At 31.7% G+C, this 19,789-nt stretch overlaps 1 protein-coding gene and 1 long non-coding RNA gene across 2 annotated transcripts; both read left to right on the forward strand.

Annotated features, from left to right (window-relative positions):
- Positions 1–4,858: 4,858 nt before the first annotated feature.
- On the forward strand, positions 4,859–7,327 carry LOC115950928 (patatin-like protein 2). Its single transcript, XM_031068206.1, has 6 exons — positions 4,859–4,993; positions 5,088–5,269; positions 5,957–6,161; positions 6,262–6,423; positions 6,707–7,015; positions 7,103–7,327. The coding sequence occupies exons 1-6, from the start codon at positions 4,880–4,882 to the stop codon at positions 7,325–7,327; spliced, it is 1,197 nt and encodes a 398-aa protein (XP_030924066.1). The 5' UTR covers positions 4,859–4,879.
- A 2,260-nt stretch (positions 7,328–9,587) lies between these two features.
- Positions 9,588–15,650, forward strand: LOC115950674. Its single transcript, XR_004083097.1, has 3 exons — positions 9,588–9,666; positions 10,053–10,177; positions 15,322–15,650. It is a non-coding gene; the product is annotated as an uncharacterized LOC115950674 (long non-coding RNA).
- Positions 15,651–19,789: the final 4,139 nt, after the last annotated feature.

The following is a 19,789-nucleotide window of genomic DNA, read 5'->3' on the forward strand; positions in this document are numbered from 1 at the left end:
ACCAAGCACCCTTTAATGGTCTACAAATAGACTTCTCATAGGATCGAGAAGCAAACAAATATCTAGAGACTACTGACACTCTGGTAAAAAAAAGTCCAAAAGAACTTTCTTGCTCATTTAAAATTGAGACCTATTCCTACTTTTCTAACTCAAAGCAAGAATTATCCTCCAACTTCCTTTTGATTTAGTTAAAGATCAAGCCAACTACTATCCGCATTGAATCAAACACTCTCCATATTCAAATCCAGTTTGAAGATATAATCTTCAAGAAACAATTTAAGATTAATTAGTTTCATAGCTCTTGGGTTGTAAAGTGTATTTGAGATCAAATCAAAGAAATTCACTGTATTCTTTTTTTATAAAGAATTACATTGAGAGTTATATTCACTTTCATACAAATCTGTTATTTGTTACACCTTTTCATGATGGTGTGATTTATTACAATGATATTTGTGTGCACATATATGTGATATCGACAATAACCTTAGAAATATGTTCATGCATCATTTATAGTTCACATCTAGGGTTTTTGTGGTTACATTTTCACATGCTCATGTAGGGGCGCGGCAGAGCTATGTTGAAGGGTGGGGGCCATGACCCCCACAAAATTTTGAAAATTTTGAATATATATATATATATATATATATATTATTTTAATGTTTTCAAAATTTTGTCTACAAAAATAAGTGTTCCCTCCCAAGTATTTGAATTAGTTCAATGATGCTCTTAAAAAAAAAAAATTGGTCTAATAGTTATAAAGACATAACTTTATTTTTTGCAATTCTATTTTTTATTGTAAAATGTGCTCTTATATCTATTAAATATTTGATAAAGTTTGACCCCAAATATGTTTGAATTTATCTTTTTCAACCCGTTATGTGGCGATTAACAAGTCATTGACTCATTAAAAAAATCTGCTTGTTATTAAAACTACATATGAAATGTCTCTTTAGTTGCCACATAATAGGTTAAAGCAAAATAACTTCAAATATGTTTGGAGCTTAACTTGTTCTTCCAAGTTTTGGATCATTCATATTTTTGAAAATTTCATTAGTTCAATTGAATGATTTTATACTTACATTAGTATAAAATTTGATAATTTGTATAGAAAATGAAATTTTTAAAGAATTTCACTATTTAAATGGTAAAAATGAATTTTGTTAATTTTATGAAAGATCACCATAAAATATAATTTTGATTGAAATAATAAACTCTTTTTTTTTTTGTTGGTTATGTGTACATATATAACTTATCAAATAAAAAAAGTGTGTGTATATATGTGTGTGTAGGAGGTTGTCTTGATAAATATATTAGTGCTGCAACTTGGCCCTCCAAACAAAAATTCATGGCTCCACCCCTGTGCTCATGCATTTCCACATGATTTCATGAATGACTATGCATCTTAGATTAGAGGCCATTTATAACTCACATCTAGGGTTTTTGTGGTTACATTTTCACATGCGCATGCATTTCCATATATGATTTCACGAATGAGTATGCATCTTTGTGTTTGGGTTATTAAAAATTGTTTTCTAATTATATTTGTGAATCTTATGCACATAAATTATTTTTTATTATTAATTTTCAGATTTTTTTGTCATTTTAAAACAATTGTATGAAGTAGGTGAACTAGTTGATAATCTATGTAATACTCAAGAAAGTTTTAAAATAATATAAATTTTTTCTCTCCTTTTTTTGAAAAATAAAAATAAAAATTGATAATTATAATTGTTATCAATAGGCTCTATAATGATTATGTTTGTACATGAAACTAAATATTCTACAATTAAGTATTTATTATGATTGTGTTTATATATAAAATAATATTTTTCTACCATTAAAAGAAAATACGATGTAATTCTGATGGAGTGTTTAAATTAGAATAAAATTTAAATTCAATTAAGAAATATATAATATAATAATGATGTCTTAAATTTTGAGGGCTCAATAACTTATGTGCCAAAATAAATATTTTGAGTTCATTCAAAATTCAAACGATTTCAGTTATATTTATTTATTTATGTATATGTCTTTCTTGGGTAAAATGTAACTAGGAAACATAGTTTTATAATATAATTTTTCTTAGAATTTTCTTTTTTTTGAGAAGATTTTTCTTAGAGTGAATCTTGGATAAAAGTCATATAATTTATTTGAGAAAAGTATACATAAAAAATCCTATAGTTTTACGGGCAAAGTTCAGCTACAAAGGCTACAACCTTACTCAATATTTTTTTATTGGTGGTAAATTTTGACAAATCTATCATTGGATCACATTTTTTTCTTATATCCTTCATTCTTTCAAAATTTCAAAAAATTTAAAAATCAATAGTTAAAAAATTTTTAAATTATAAATTTTTATATTTTAAAATTATGCATAAAATATATATTAAGAGTGTAAAGAACATGCAATTCAATGGTTAAATTTTCAAAAAATTATAGTAATGTTTATTTTATTGAGTAAGATTGTAGTTTAAAGCTACAACCAATCTTGTAACTAAACTTTATCCTTATTATATTTTTGGACACATTAAACCCCCCCCCCCACACACACACACACTGTTAGGACATATGTGCTTCACATGTTAAAAACATATGTCATGATTTTATGTAATTGGCTTATCCTTTGACAAAACGCATTTTACTTGTATTTGGGTAGATTTAGGATTTTTTAAATACTTCAAGAAATCTTGTTTCAAGATCAAGTATTGAAGTTTTCAAGTCTGTTCAAGAAAAACAAGTTCAGAGTGCAAATTCATTAAATCTCGACAGCTGGCTCGACAGTTGCATCTATCAAGTTTAAGGAAGCTGTTCTACATTCGGTGTGCTCAACACCTTCTCGATAGCTACTCGACACCTGCTATCTGTCGAGACTTAAGATTTTCAGAATTCCAATATGATTTTCTTGCGATCCGTGAATGTGTCTTTGGACCTTCTTTTCTCCTAACCCTAGATATATAAAAAGATTAGTTTAAGGGCCTTCAAAGTGTTCACAAGTTGCACAAGTTTTGAGCAAACTCTGTTCAAGCAAATTGTGACCGGAGACGAAGTTCTTACCCTAGTTTATCTCTTTCTCTTGAAGAAGTTGCTGTGTATGTGCACCGTAGAGTTTTGTGACCAAGCATCTTCTTGATTTTCTTCGTTTGGATGAACTGAAAAACTTTGCAACTAACAACCTTCTTAGTTGATGATTGAAGTCGCGTACTGGGATCCGCGCAATTGATTAGTCACGTACTGGGAGTCGTGCATCAAAAAGGGGAACTGTCACTACAGAACAAGTCCAATTGGGTATTGGGGTAAAGGTTCAACTGTAGGTTGGTAAGGTATTTGGATTCCTTTACTTGTAACCGCTTGTTGTGATAATAGTGGAGTTTCGGGAGTGGTGACCTAAAAATCACCCAGTGGGGTTTTTGCCGTTAGGTTTTTCCCATTTGTAAACAAATTACCGTGTTATTTATTTTCCGCTGCATTATTAGTTTATTGGTGATTTGTTTGTGCTACCACGCGTTTGCATGATAAATTGATTAATTAATAACTTGGCTAATTAATTAATTAATTTCTATCACAAGGGGTCATTCAATTTGTAGCCTATCACACACACACACACACAAACACACACACACACACACAAATATATATATATATATATATATTAAAATAAATCAATCTAGGTTTTAAATTTTCCTATTTATGAAAGTGTAGAATTTAAAATGCTTGATTTAAAAGTGTGGAATTTAATGTGTCCCATGTATAATATTGTGGGGGTTTTTTTTTTACATAGTTTCCCCAATTTATTTTATTCGAGCATTTAATGTGTTTAGATCATTTATCAACAAAATTATTTTTGAGGTTTTCTTAATTTTCTTAATAACAAATTAAGCGACAACTCCACAATAAGCTTTTTATGTAAGGGAAGAAGCAATTATTGAGTATTGACTATAAAGTCTTCCCCCTCAAAAAAGAAAAGGAAAAAAAAAGACTATAAAGTCTTTTTTTTTTCTTATGAGGGGGAAGCCTATAAAGTCTTCATATTGAAATTCACACCCGAGGTTCCGTCTCTCTATCTACTAAAGAGGAAAAATCTAAAAATATTACCTTGGACCGAGGTTCTCACACTTGTAAATTATGAATCTAACTATCAAAGTTCAAACATTCAAACCACGTGTCTTGTTGCCGGTGGCAGCCAAATTTTAAGTAGCTGGAAGTAAGTCTATACAGTCTTAAACAACCTAAGTAAAGCCTTCAAGAAACAAAGAAAAATATACTTCAAAATAATAAAGAAGATCAACTTGCCATACCATATATTATCAAGTCAAGACGCATCGTTATCCAATTAAATTATCACTGGAGTGCTTACACGGATATGGAATTGAGGATTTGAAGCAAATAAAATAGACGGTCTTTATGGGCATATGCTCGATTATGATACCATAATCTAAGGACTAAGGTATTTAGCCTATAGGAAGTATTTAGCCTATTCTCCAAGAAATGGCACCAATTAAAGCAGCGTTGCATAGTGACAACTTACAAAAGTATGAACCCTTTTTATATTTTCGAGTCTCACATGGCATGGGAGACTGAAATGTCTTCGCTAACAATTTGATTATGAGCCATGAAGTAGCAACTTGCATAGAAATGTCCTCACGCAGAGACAAAAATATAGTTCCATATATAAGACAAAGGTATACTGTGATTAAAAAAAGTCGCATTCACAGTTCACACAAGCGTGGGCCATGGATTAATGCTGCCAAGTCTTCCTTAAATTCTTTTAATAAATATCCAAAGTTGAAGTACGTTGGGGATATGCATGCTTGATATACACAATATATAGCAGTAATTTGCTAGTGAACACTTAAATATCAAGAAGCCCTATTGATTCAAAATGGCTCCTGATCTTGCAAAGGCAAAGATGTTGACTGTGTTGACCATTGACGGAGGAGGCATTAGAGGGATAATTCCCAGTGTCCTCCTCGGCTTTCTTGAATCTAAGCTTCAGGTACGTACCTCACCAGTCACCACCATAGTCACCTTTTATTCCTTTTTATTCTGTTTCATAACCAAAGTCTGTGTGTCAATGATGTTCTGTTTAGGAATTGGATGGGCCCAAAGCAAGAATTGCAAATTATTTCGACATAATTGGAGGAACAAGTACAGGTGGGCTAGTCACCACCATGCTTACAGCCCCCAATCAGGACAACCGACCCCTCTTTGCTGCAAAGGACATCACCAAATTCTATTTAGATGAATCTCCCAAGATTTTTCCCCAAAGCAGGTATATTTTAATGAAAAAACCAAACCCAATAGCATTTCCCCCAAGTTTAGAAAAATGATCAATCTCCATTTGAAATAAATAAAATAATTCAGAATAAATATTATAAATAGGAAGGTGTATTATTTAGTACTACATTATTACTAAGGGAACATAAAATCTTAAGTTTTAAGTTTTACCCATTTTTAGAAAAACTTAAAAGAAAAAAACTAAATAAGTGCCGTTATTTAGAATATGTTTGGTAACTGTTTTTTCTTTTTATTTTCTACTTCCAAAAACAATTTTCTATTTTTGAAACTAAAAAACTTGTTTGGCAACCCAAAATGAATAGAAAACAAAAACAGTTCTCAAAACTCAATTTGTAAAGGAAAGTAAAAACATGCAAAATGTTTTTTTCAGTTTCTAATTTTTAAAAGTCAATGAAAACACACATTTAATTTAATGAATCTGTTTTATTTAATGAGTTAGCATTAAAGTTCAAATCCTAATAACAACACATTTTAGTATTTTCTATTTTTTTCTTCGAAAAACTATCTTTTTAATTTTAACTAACCAAACATGTTTTTGATTTTAAAAATACAAAAAAATTGTTTTTTCTTTATATTCTCAAAAACAAATTTTTCAAAATAGAAAATAAAAACTATTACTACACAATCTTAGTTTCTTCTAAAGTTGATTCTATGTAAGCAGGCAACCCAGTTTTGAGAGTTTAATAATGGCACGCATGCTCAGTTACCTCGGTATGAAGACGGGGCCCACGTACGACGGGAAGTACTTGCAGTCGAGGACAAACGAACTACTTGGTGACCTAACACTGAAACAGACTCTAACACGTGTGATCATACCAACCTTCGATGTCAAGCTCCTTCAACCAGTGATCTTTTCGACCAACGATGTATGAGTATGATAATAATAAGTAGAGTGGAAATTTCAGGAATTCGTTGGAAAATTTGTGGCCATTGCATGGTCTCAACTGGCCTTAATTTTGTGTGCAGGCAATACTGAACGATTTGAAGAACGCTAGGCTAGCAGATATTTGCATCGGCACCACTGCAGCCCCCACTTATCTTCCAGCACACTACTTTGAGACAGGAAATGCTGAAGGAAACACTAAAATTTACCATCTCATTGATGGCGGGATTGCTGCTATCAATCCTGTGAGTACTTAATTTGATAATTTCGGGCACGTGTCGCGTTGAGGCTTTGGAAAATTGGTTATTGATTTATTTATTACTATGTTTGGAAATTTTGTTATTTAATTTATTTATAAGTAAATTTAAATTAGCTCAACTAGTAAAGTATTTTATTGTCAAATAACAGATAGGGATTCGATCCCCGTCTAGACTAAAAATTAATTATTGTTTTGATCTAATAATAAAATGATGCAATAGATTAAAAACTCTCCAAAAAAAAATTATCTGTTTTAAACTAAATCCGCAGACGTTGCTGGCCATAAGCGAGATTATGAAAGAATTATTGATGCAAGAGAATGCTGGTTATTCTATTGAAAACAAGAGAATGCTGGTTGTGTCATTGGGCACAGGTGGGGCAAAGTATGCAGTGAAGTATACAGCACCAGCAGTCTCAAAGTGGAGTAAGTTAGATTGGGTACTCTCAAGGCCAATCACCAAAGGTGGAAGTCCATTATACGACATATATAGCGACGCAGGTGCTGATATGATCGACATTCATGTGTCCACCCTCTTCCAAGCCCTTCGTAATTGCGAGGACAAATACCTTCGTATTCAGGTATTTACCAAATTATTTTATCTATTCGTGACATAATTTTTGACCATATGCTATTAACATTTTTCTTGGTAACATATTAACATATAGGATGACACATTAACTGGAGATGCCTCATTAGTTGATAAAGCTACCGAGAAGAATTTGTTTAGACTTGAGGATATTGGGAAGGAGCTATTGAAGAAGCCAGTGTCAAGAGTGAATTTGGAAACTGGCAGGTTTGAGAAAATTGAGGGCGAGGGTACTAATGAAGAAGCACTTGCCAACTTTGCCAAACTGCTTGTGGAGGAAAGGAAGTTCCGGCAAAACCAGTGATAATCGTTAAGAAGGAATATTATTTTAGCATGAAAACCTTATGCAGAGTTCCACATTCGTAGATGTGTACTTTAGCATGACTTTATGTACTAGTTATGTGTCTCCTCTTAACCTTAAATTTTTAGACTTGATGCTTTGATAAATTATTAGAATCTTGTTTGTTTCATTGTTTGTTTATAAATCCACTTGCCAAGTCCATTCGCATAGTCGAGGATCAGTCATGAGAGAAGCATTTGAAAGGAAATGAATTAATTTTTATGGTTCAAATTAAATATTTGATAAATCTAAAAGTGTATCTAGTATCATGTTATTTATAATTTTTAATAAAATGGAATCATGAACACTATTAGATACCAAAAAAAGAATCTTAAATTGAGAGGATCTTATTCCCATTCATTGCGCCATGGACTTCGATAAGGTATTTTAGTTGAATTTCTGCCCCTAATAATTTAAGGTTTCGAGTATTATTTTTTAACAAAATTATCATCTCTAATGGATTTGAGACTTTGATAATAAGAGGAAAAAACAATGAGAGAAATGTAAGTGGTTTTCTCCATTTTGTACTTCTTGTCCTTATATGCAGGCTTTTCTCCATTTTGTATAAAGCACATGCTTGTTTGAAAGTTATGGTTGTTAATAGTTATAAACAAAGAAATTGCATGCAAATTCTATTTTATAATAACATTAATAATAGTTAAAGAAAAAATAAAATTAGTTTCTTCTTCTTCTTTTTTTCCAGTTTTGTGTATGATTTTAAAAACCGGAACAGTCAAAAAACTGTTTTTGCACCTGATTTCCAGTTCAACATGATTTTTGACCGATTTGGTCCGATTTTTAAAACAGTACTTTTGGGTAAAAAAAAGTTAGGAATTTACAAGAATTTACCAAATAATCATTTTTTTTTAATTACACATTCTATATATAATATTCATTTTTTGTTGGATAAAAATGATATTTATTTATATGGGGTAAATGGGTTTTAGATGAAATAGTTCAATATGTTTTTTCTATATATAAATTATCAATTGTCTCAAATTTTATGTTGTTAATTAGAAAATGATGAATTTAATTATTTAATCTAAAATACAAAAAAAAAAAAAAAAAATTAGATCGTCTCAACTTGATTGTAGGTTAACAAAAAACTAACCAATATATTAATTGTGTTAAACCAAATCCTCTAGTTTTGACATAAATCCATTTACACTAGAAATTAACTTGCAAAAATCTTATTATGATAAATTGTCACCCTTACTTGCATATGTGTACTCAGTGCATTAGGAAGAAAAAAAAATGTTGGAGTAATTTTTTTATTAAAAAAAATTCATTTTGATTTTATATATGTTTTTAAAGATTTTAATAGTTTTTTACTTAAATTATTTTTTAAAAATTGCCTAAAAATAAATAAATGAATATACCTAAAGATATATACTGATTAATTAAATAATTATTGTATTTCCGACCTCTTGTATCTTAATTTGCAAGAATTATAGTATGCGTGCCCATTTCAATGTGTGTGCTCTAGGTTAAAACTATATGGTAACTTTTTCAATGGCAATAGTAGCTTGAATAAATTTGTTTTCTTAGTAATTTAGTAGTTTGGGGTAAGGATTTGAACTCTAAATGTTTTGTTGAAAACATTTAAATATGCAAGTTAAGCTATAAAATCTTTACAAAACCTCCGGACTAACTGATATATTAATATATATATATATATATATATAAATATATATCATATACTATATATAATAGCAGAAGCCTTTCCCTACAATTAAGGAGGTGCTGACACGTTACACTTTAAAAAAGCGATACATTACATTGTTTAGTAATGCTACAACACCTTTTAAAAGCGATAAATTATAATCTTTGGCTACATTAAAATACTGTTTCGGAGCCCTTAGTATAAAAGGAAACTAACCACTTAATAAAATAAAAAAAAATAAAACAGAAAGATTGCTACGGAGAAAGGAGAGACAGATTAAGAGAAAAGAGAGAGAGAGAGAAGGGCGCCTCTGCCATCACCATAAGGGCGCCACCCAGATCTTCTGCCATCACTGTAAGCCTCCACTCACTACCCGACTATCGGAATCGCTAGGTAAAGTTCTGTTTTAAATTTAAAAATTTAGGGTTTTTGGTTTTTATTTGGAGAATCAATTGGGTGTTAATTACGGTTTAGATTGGTATTTTGGATCAGATTTGCTTTTGATTATTAGATTGGTATTTTGGGTCAGGAATAGAGAGAGGTGATGAAACAGAGAGAGGCTGAGAAAGAGAGAGGCGATGAAATAGAGAGAGGATGAGGCCCGGGACACGGAGAAAGAAACAGAGAAAGAGGCAGAACGGTAAACACTGCATCAATTGGGCACCGTACATTGTTTTTTTTTTTTTCTTCTTCCCATTTTTTAGATTTGGGTATGAAATGTTACTTTCGATTGAGTTTTTTTGTTGGATAGGTTTAGATTTGATTCGTTTTTGTTTTAGGTTTTTGGATTCTCTGCCAAAACGTTTTTTTGTCAAATTTATAAACATGCAAAAACTTTCTACTGTTTTTTGTTTTCTGAAACTTCTAACCGTTGAGTTTCCCCTGTTGAGATGTCTAGGATTCTTCTTTGACCCCTTTTGAAAAATAGACGGCTCTATTCTCTTTCTTTGATGCTTTCGTCTCAAATTATCATCTCTGGTTCTTACAAAAACAAAACAGTCGGTTCTGTCATTATTTTTTCTACAGTTTGGCGTGGACTACAAAAAAGCATAGGCGTAGGGGAGATGGAGAGACATCTCAGGCCAACACCACTGTCGGACTCTAACCACCAAAAAATTTGCATCCCTCAACTGGCGGTACACTGTTACAGGGTGAGTTTTCTTTTTTTGCTTTATTTGTTATTTTGATTTTTTTTTTATATAAATTTTTAAAAGAAAAACCCAAAATCTTGAGATAATAATGCGGCTTTATCATATGGCTGATTAAGCAAACCGGTTCACTATTTTTCCTACCATTCTGTCACCACGTCGAAACCTTTACCGGTAAGGTTTTTTTATTTGTTTTAAAATTTTATTGTTTAAATATGATTTAGGCTTGGGGATTTCGATTGAATTGATTTTGATTTAGGCTTAGGTTTAGGTATGTAATTTTTTGAATGTGAAATTCTTTAAAATAAATCATGTTTAAGGTTTCAGATATGCTCTTGATTTTTTATTTTTTATTTGTTCTTCACAATGTTCTTTAAAATATATGTTTCCTTAAATTTTAAGTTAATTAGTTTATTTAGTCCAACTCAAGTACGGAATAACTTTTTATTTATTTATTTATTGTTATTGTTACAAGGATAGATTTTTTAGCTATCTGAATTCTGGGCTATACATGAACCACTAACAAATGCAGAATCAAGGTTTGATTCGTTGTGGTCCAAACCTTCATTTTTCAAATTTAAATTTTCACTGAATTGCTGCATTACTTTTTACAATTCAAAACATATTTTCAATGTTTTCTTAGGCTTCTTTTGCGGTATTTCTTTCATCTTTCTCTGCTGCAATTTTAAATTGATATGCTTTTTTATTTTGAGCAATCAGAAATAATGGCTGCAATTATTTGGATTGTCCTCTTTGCACAAGAGATTGTATGAAATTATTGCTCTTCATAGATTATAAAAATATTGTCAAAATATTGTTGCAAACCACACAAATTGGTTTGCATTTGGCCAACTACAAGTTTTGGTATGAATTAAAAAAATGACCAACTCTTATAAATTAAATTTTAGGAGTGTCAACTTTCCTAGAAGTTCGTGCCCTCTTATGTTAATAGACTATAATTTACTTTTTAGACTTGAGGAAAATTAATCTTTAATTTCATTAATTTAGTTTCTGTTGTCTTAAGTAGCATGGGCTCGATGAGTTTCTTAGAGGAATCCACACATTTTACAAGATTCCACTCAAAGGCATTATTTCAACTTAGCTCTTTGTTGAGGTCTAAAAGGATCACAGTGCCCAAGCTCAAAGAAGTGAGCCAAGCTTAAAAGAAAATAAGCCAAGTCCAAGGAAGCAGGTGCAAGGGGACCATGAAAGAAAAAGAAATGGCAGGCCCAAGAGGCTTGAAGCCCAAAAGAAGAAGCATCAAGAAGGAAAAGAAACCTACGGCAAGAGATTAAAGAAAAATAGCCAGCAACCACCAAGAGGTGCAGATCCTTCCAGGCGCATAAGCACAGTCAAAGGAAGATTAAGACAGTTCGAAAGAAAAGGACAAGAAAAGAAAATAAGAAACAGAGTAGAAGCCACAAGCGCCAAAAGACCCAGCAAAAAAAGAAGAAAAAACCAGCGATCTCTCATGGCGCAAGTGGGAAGCGTCTCGGGGAACCAGAATGGAGAAGTATGAAAAGGGGAATGACAACAGGCGACTTTCAAATCGGCAAAATGGGATTCCGCCCGAATGGGAAAAAGGACAAAAAGGGAGAACTGCCAAACGGTGAGATCGAGAAGGGCATACCTTAGCACATCCTGAAGTAGGTAACCAGCCTTGGACTTTCAAAGGAATCAAAGCTGAAAAGAGGGAAAGAATGAAAAAACAGGAAATAGAACCTGACGAGTGATGGGCACGGAACAGGCTCTGTTAACCATAAAATGAAACAGGGGAACCAATGGTTCCCTTGAGATGCCAGAATTTCACTATAAAAGGAGGGGTAGGTTACGAAGAAAAGGCAGAGAGATTTTTGGGAGGTGAAAAACTATCGATAAAATTCTGTAAAAGAAGAGAAAACTAAGGGAAAGTTAATAATATTGCTTCCCGGTATCCTGTAAAAGTCACTATTGCACATACTCGGATTCAAAGAGAATCAAACTTTACAAGTTTGAAGGCTGAAATAGCCATTCAAGACTGTAATTTTTGAGCTTGATTGAACCTTGTATCACGTCTTAGTGAGCATTCTGTAACCATAACAAAGAAAATATTAATGAAATATGTCCCACTGATTCAAAGATCCTTATAACATTATTTTGTGCTCCTTTGTTGACCCTGTTCTCTGCATTTACCTTGTTGTTTTGATATGTCTTTCAATACGAATATCTTTACTTGTCATTTTACGTGTATTGTAGGATGCATGCCCTGTGCATCACTTGACTCTTAAACAGCCTGTTAGCTGTGGTGAATCAAGGCCCGGTCCACCAAACCACAACTTATTAGGCCTGGGATCCTTGGGCCTGAGTGTCACAAAAAAAGGCACTCTCACACTCTTTGAGCAATATTACGTATTATTTTTATTTCCTATTGCATACTAAAGTTAAGGACACTATGCTTTGCTGATGAAATAGACCACCTCATATGTTTTGAAAATAAAAACACAAGAACATGATTTGATTGTTATAGTTGCTTTTATTAGTTTAAATTTTAAAGAGGATTCTCCTTGCTGTTACTTTTTGGCTTTTATTATACTTTTATAGAAGCTATTATATTCAGTTGTAGTGACCATGCTTGCTAAATCTGGTACAAATATTTCAAATATGTGATAGAAATTATCATATACAAGGTACTTTCTCCGTTTCTTTTTTACCTTTTACAATTCAGTGCACATGTCAAGTCTTAAATGATATTGATAATTGCTATATATTGTCTTAGTTCATACTCTGTTAAGAGCATACCCAACTGCTTATTGAAAAAAAAAATCATTGTCTCACCAAATGGCCATTTGATTTTTTTTTTTACTACTCTTACAAGAGTCCTTACATCACATTCTTTATTTTACAATACACCATATTAAAATAATTTTTTTTTTTTACACCTAACACAAGTCATGCATCTTTGAGTGACAGAAAAAGAATAAAAAAGGTGTTAGGACATATGTGTTTCACATGTTAAGAACATATGTCATGATGTTATATAATTGGCTTATCCTTTGACAAAACGTACTTTACTTATATTTGGGTAGATTTAGGATGTGTTTAAATACTTCAAGAAACCATGTTTCAAGATCAAGTGTTGAAGCCTTCAAATCTGTCCAAGAAAACAAGTTGATAGTGCAAATTTATTAAAGCTCGACAGCTGGCTTGACAGTTGTATCTATCGAGCTTAAGAAAGCTGTTCAAAGCCCGGTGTGCTCGACACCTGCTCGACACCTCCTATTTGTCGAGGTGTAAGATTTTCAGAATTCAAATATGATTTTCTTGGGATCCGTGAATATGTCTTTGGGCTTTCTTTTCTCCTAACCCTAGACATATAAAAGAATTGTTTTAAGGGCCATCAAACAGTTCACAAGTTGCACAAGCATTGAGAAAACTCTGTTCAAGCAAATTGTGACTGGAGACGAAGTTCTTGCCCTAATTCATCTCTTTCTCTTGAAGAAGTTGCTGTGTATGTGCACCATAGGGTTTTGTGACTAAGCGTCTTTTTGATCTTCATCGTGTGGATGAACTGAAGAACTTTGCAACCAACAACCTTCTTAGTTGATGATTGAAGTCGCGTACTGGGATCCGTGCAATTGGTTAGTCACATACTTGGGAGTCGTGTATCAAAAAGGGGAACTGTCACTACAGAACAAGTCCAATTGGTTATTGGATAAAGGTTCAACTATAGGTTAGTAAGGTACTTAGGATTCCTTTACTTGTAACCGCTTATTGTGATAATAGTGGAGTTTCGGGAATGGTGACTTGAAAATCACCCGGTGGGGTTTTTGCCGTTAGGTTTTCCCCATTCGTAAACAAATCACCATGTTATTTATTTTCCGCTACATAATTAGTTTATTGGTGATTTGTTTATGCTACTACGTTTTTGCATGATAAATTGATTAATTAATAACTTAGCTAATTAATTAATTAATTTCTATCACAAGGGTTCATTCAGTTTGTGACCTATCAAAAGGATTATGTGTGTTTGAGATGAGAGATTGAGTAAGAGAGAGAACAAAAAAAGGAAAAGAAAGAATGCATAGGCTATACAGTATCATCTAAAAATACATGATACTATAACAATGTTTAAAATTTGCTACAAGAATACGAGACCGGTTATGTAAGGCTCCTTTTTTCTGTTTTTATTTTTATTTTTATTTATGAAAATCCTTACATACTTTGCATTTCACCCAGTTTTAAAGGACCAGATGAGCATAGAAGTAATACAATGCTTGAATGGATTATATAAAAGATCTCAGATTTAGTAAGAGATCTCAGATTTAGTAGTAAGAAGAAGGGTACTAATTTTGAGAAAATCTTAGCGTAAAAGAGAAAAATGATGAAGTGTTTGGCTCAGCTGTTGTGGCTTTGATTTACTTCTTACCAATTATTATATTATAGTTTGAACCTAACAGGATTTGTACTGCTTTTTTTATTTCTTTGGATTCGTTGGTCAAAATATTTTGGTACCGTTTGATTTTGTAATTATGATATTGAAATATGCTGTCATGATCTATATGTCTTATTAATTTTCTAATTAAAAAGTATCTACCAGTGGGTTATAGAATGAGTTAATGGAGTTTTATGATTTCATCCATTAGTATTTTAAAGAAGTTATTTACAGAATATTGTGTATATAAGTGCAAGAGTTCTTAACTCTCACTTACCATTCATCTAATAGTGAATAGGCCATTCTGATTTTATTGTGTCTAAGCTTTTGGAATTTTGTGTACATAAATGTATTTTCAGTAGAATAAATACATTGATGCCTCTATGCTAGGATTGAGATTTCCTTGATCTATTGATACATGGGTGAAGAGGGATGTTTGATTGTAAAAGGTGAGAGTTTTTATTTTGTTTTTGATATGATTTGTAGTGTAGTTTTTGATCTGGGTTCAGTTCAGAAACTAAGGCCCCACTTGGTTGATGCCAAAAAATAAAATACGTGGATAAAACATATAAATTAATATATGTAAATATAAATGAAGTTCAGAAGCCAAAAATGCTACTCTGAGATAATAGAGGACTTTGTTTTTATCGCTTTTCAGAACTATACTATAATCTCTGACATGTAACTTTCTGAATTCTGAACTAAATTTTATGGGGTGTGTATGGTTGTGGTGCAGTGGGTATTATTTGCTTAGGGATCCGTAGTACAACAAAGGACTTACCAATGCTTTGGTCATTCAGTTGACTCATTGCTGCCAGTCTGTACTTGCTGTCATGCTAGCAAAAACAGGGTTTCAGCCGGTTTTACATATTATTGAATTTGAACCAATGACTCGCCGTATGAAAGCGAACCGCTGAGTCAAGTAAGTCAAGTTGAGTCAAATCAGAGAAAATAGACTCCTATAAGAGAGCCGTTTGGGAAGATGCTATATGAGATGGATGTCGTCTACAAGAGTGACGTAGAAGGATATATTTAGCTATTGTTTTGGGATGTTATTCTATTTGGTCAAAGAGAACTTTTAAATCCTCTTATTATTGTTGAGATTGGTAGATTGTACATATTTGTTTTACTATGGTTAAATAAAGGTTAATTGATGCATTTTCTCAGAGATAATTATTATTGTAGATGTTTAAATGAAGTAGAGCATGAACACTGACTGAACCCTACTGAATTGTTATAGCAATGTTAACTATTGTTTGTCCAATTTTATACATAGTCTCTAATTTTAATGTTTTCTCTATGGTACATTTTTCCTTATATGTGGATCAGATATGCCAATTGAAGAGTGGTTGATAGTATTGCTAACATATAATTTATAAGATTTCCAATTGAAAATCAACATTTTAAAGAAAGTTTGACTATGATGAGAACTAGTTTGGTGCTTATTTTTTCTAGCTATGATCACACATGTTTTGATTGTGGGTCATCTTTGTTTACGATAGGTTTCGTTCCTCCACAATGCATGTTAGTACCATGTAAAATATTTTTTACATCATTTTACAATTGTGAGCAAATTTAAGACTTAACGATATTGAAATTCTTAAGATATCCTACAATGCCAAAGTATGTATCTTAATTCTTTAATTTTTAGGTGGTAGTTCTAAATAAGTTGGCTTCCTGTCAAAATGATTGGATATGGAATTTTATGGTTGTGTTTTTCTCTTTAATTCCTTCATCAAGATAATGTTCAGTTTTATTTTCATTGTTCAAGCATATATACTCTATTTTGTGACTTAATTATTCCACTCTAATATGAATGGAAATATTAAATTAAATAGTTAAAATTGTGTTTGGTGTTAAACAAAGTTCAAAAGTGTTTTTATGGTTCATTTGTTTAAACACAACAAGCTTTTCTAGATTTTAGATAATTATAATTGTTAAGTTGGTATACATACAATAAATGAAATTCAGTTTCTAGAGCCTTATCCATTCTAAATACCTTTTTCTTTCCACATGTTTTTGTAAAAGTATAAAGGCAGATAAGACAGATCATTCTACAAACATATAAAGGGTCATTCATTGTAATAGTCACTTAAGCTATTGTGAAAATTTATAAAGGTAACATTTCACTAAAATAGAAGACTTGGAATAGAACTTAGAGACAAAGGTATCAATTGTACTTATAAAACTTAAAAAAATTATAATAACCTTTACGTTTCTTTAAAAAATTTCTTTTATATTGCAACACATATTGATGACATGCGAAGTCAATATTTTTAATGACAACAACATAAATATAGTGTATTATATTGCATGTCTTATATGAAAGACAAAAGCCAAACCTATCAAAGGATTTCTATGGTGAGTGTTGTAAAGCTGACCCTAAATTATAAAATGACCCCGCACATTGCGCGGGTTAAACACTAGTCTATATATATATATATATATATAAAACCGAAGCTTTTAAAGCTCCCACAATTTTCCACGTCAGCATTATTTAAAAAAAAAAAAATTCTGGTTTTTAAAACCCCGATAATACATCAAACCTAATACTACAAAAAGACTAAATTCTGATTTTCTATCTCCCGTTCCCCTTCTCCTTCCCCGCGTCCTTAACCTCAGTATAACCCTAGCCCTAGGCACATCCTGTCAAAACAGCCAAAACCCAAAACTCAGCTCAGCCCCAAAAACAATTACACACACAGAGAAATAGAGAGAGAGAGAGAGAGAAAACAAAAAACCTGAGAGAGAATCATGGAACCGAAGAAACTAGCGAGAAGAAAGAGTAAACATAAGAGAACAACGATTGGTAAACCTAAATTGGTTTTCGATCTCTTCGATTTCACTTTCATTTCTCTCTAGAACTGAGAGAGTTTCTTAATCTTAATCTTAAATATTTATGTATGAAGTTGTTGGTTTTTAATGAAGGTGTTTTGGTGTTTATTTATATTCGTAATTATTAGTGATTTGTTTTCGATGGATGGTTATGTTTTTTATTGTATTCTGGGTGTGTGTCAGTGGTTGCTGGCTGTGTTTGCCAGTAGAAGTGGTGGCGTGATGCGTTGTTGGCGGGAGTTTTTTCTTTGGTTTGACGTGACTTTTGATTTGTGAATTGTGAGTGTGACTCTCTGTGTGGAATTTGTGAATTGAGTGAGACGAAGATTGTGCAGCATCCACTAAGAAAGCGGGGAAACAAACAAGGATAGACCCCACTTTACCTTTGGGCATTGGATGCTAAAGTCAAGGACAGAGCATATATATCATGGTACGGTAAGGTTGAGAATTTCAAATGTGATATGGTACCTTGCTTTGAAATCTAATACTTTGTGTAAAATTATTTAAAGATGAAAGTTAGGTATGATGTTAAAAGTTTCCTAGAAGCAAAATAGTTTCACTTTTCATAGACGCACACCATCTGTTTGATATAAAGCTTCCAAAGTATTTTCATGACCAGAAAAACTTAATACCAATTCAAGCAGGCTGGGATTTAATTTATGTGAGGGCATTGGATCAATTAAATTTTGGAAGTGAATAATTTTAGACTCAGCCATGTGCATTAGATCAATTAAATTTTGAAAGTGAATAATTTTAAACTTAGCCACATATCTATATCTTAAATTAATAAATAACTGAATTCTAATTTTAAAGTTTGAGTACTATACTATTGTTGCAGATTTGCATAAGCATGTACCAGAAAATGTTAATGGAGCTCTTCATTTCTCTATTAAGGTAAGTTTCTCATTTTTTTCATAAACAATATCAAAAGAAGTTCTTGAATGAATATTCCTTGGTATTGGATTTGGATTGTGAATTTTTGTATCATAACTGTTTTTATAGGTTGGTAGAATTGTGGGCCAATCTGTAAAACCTAGATTAGTGCTATTGCAAGGCCTTTGCTACCTAGCCTATGCTACTATGCAGAAGGTTGGATTTCATGGAGCACAGGATTGCCATTTCATATTCAGATTCACTTTGGTTTTCTTTATTTTACTTTATGTTTGCTAGCCCACCAATGAGCTTAAATATAATTTCAATCCATTGATATCGAACCATACTATTATATTGTTGTTTTGTTATGAAAGTCTAATATCTAGCAACAAGCTTCTTCTTTTTTTCCTATTATCCCATTTGGTTATAAAAGTACATCATAAAGGTATAGATCAATGGAGATAAAAGATGATATTATATCACTTTTATGTTTAATTGATACAATGCATGCATATCCTCTAAAAAAAATTAGGTTTGAGCATTATCTTAGCAGGCTAAGACCTGCCAATTTAAAGTCTATGTGTATTATTCTGGTTAGCTCATTAGCTCAAGTGAACAATGATGGACACGAACACATTATGGTTGTTGATTGTAATATATATTTATTTTCCTTTTGACATTGTGGTTGTTGATTGTAATTTTTTTTTTTTTTTTCCTTTTCAAGTGTTAGGAAACTGGGAATTAATTTTGCCAAGTGAAGCGTACAATTTCTTTACCATAAACAATCCATCTTGGCAAAGCTAATTACTCCCAAGGGGTAAAGTTTAGCTTTGAACAGTATTGGATTCAATTGAAATTTTCTCTCAACCTGTTCTTTCTAATTTTGTGGAGTCAAAGAATTAGTAGAGCTGATACATTGATTGTCTTGAATACTTTTTGGCCTTTATATGCGTGTCTTCCACATTCTTAATTCCTTTAGACTAGATTTTAGTATGAGTTTTGGAGTCCTAGAAAAAAAAGATATGTCTCATGAAAAAACATGCCATCGATGATGCAATTTATATAACTATTGATATCTATTTAAGGTATATATTGCAATATTTATGGTTTGAATTTATACAATAAATGTGGTTGCTCATTTCCATTATTGTTGCAACCCAAGATAGATTTCTACTTGTACTTCTTCTTTTTCTTTTCGCATTCATATATGCTAAGTTTACAATTACTTGATTCCAAAGAAATTTGTCCTTTTCAAACTTCATCCCAACTTAATAATTAGTAGTTAATGATTGTTAGTTTATTAGATTATTTGCTTATGTACAGTTTTTAAAAACATCACTTACGACTGTACTTTTGTCAACTTTCAACAATAACTTTTTCTTAATTAAATTCATAAAAACCATTGTGGGTTTTGTTTTTATATGTTTGTATAATGTTCTCTATCAGTTTATAAAGTTTGTTCATAAAAATTTTCTACAAATGAATTAATAGAGAGA

The sequence above is a fragment of the Quercus lobata genome, chromosome 6, assembly GCF_001633185.2.
Source record: "Quercus lobata isolate SW786 chromosome 6, ValleyOak3.0 Primary Assembly, whole genome shotgun sequence".
NCBI lineage: Eukaryota > Viridiplantae > Streptophyta > Magnoliopsida > Fagales > Fagaceae > Quercus > Quercus lobata.

Coding starts and splice junctions, on each gene's coding strand:
- LOC115950928 (XM_031068206.1), top strand. CDS start 4,880: ATGGCTCCTGATCTTGCAAAGGCAAAGATGTTGACTGTGTTGACCATT. Junction 4,994..5,087: donor TTCTTGAATCTAAGCTTCAG/GTACGTACCTCA, acceptor TGTTCTGTTTAG/GAATTGGATGGGCCCAAAGC. Junction 5,270..5,956: donor AAGATTTTTCCCCAAAGCAG/GTATATTTTAAT, acceptor CTATGTAAGCAG/GCAACCCAGTTTTGAGAGTT.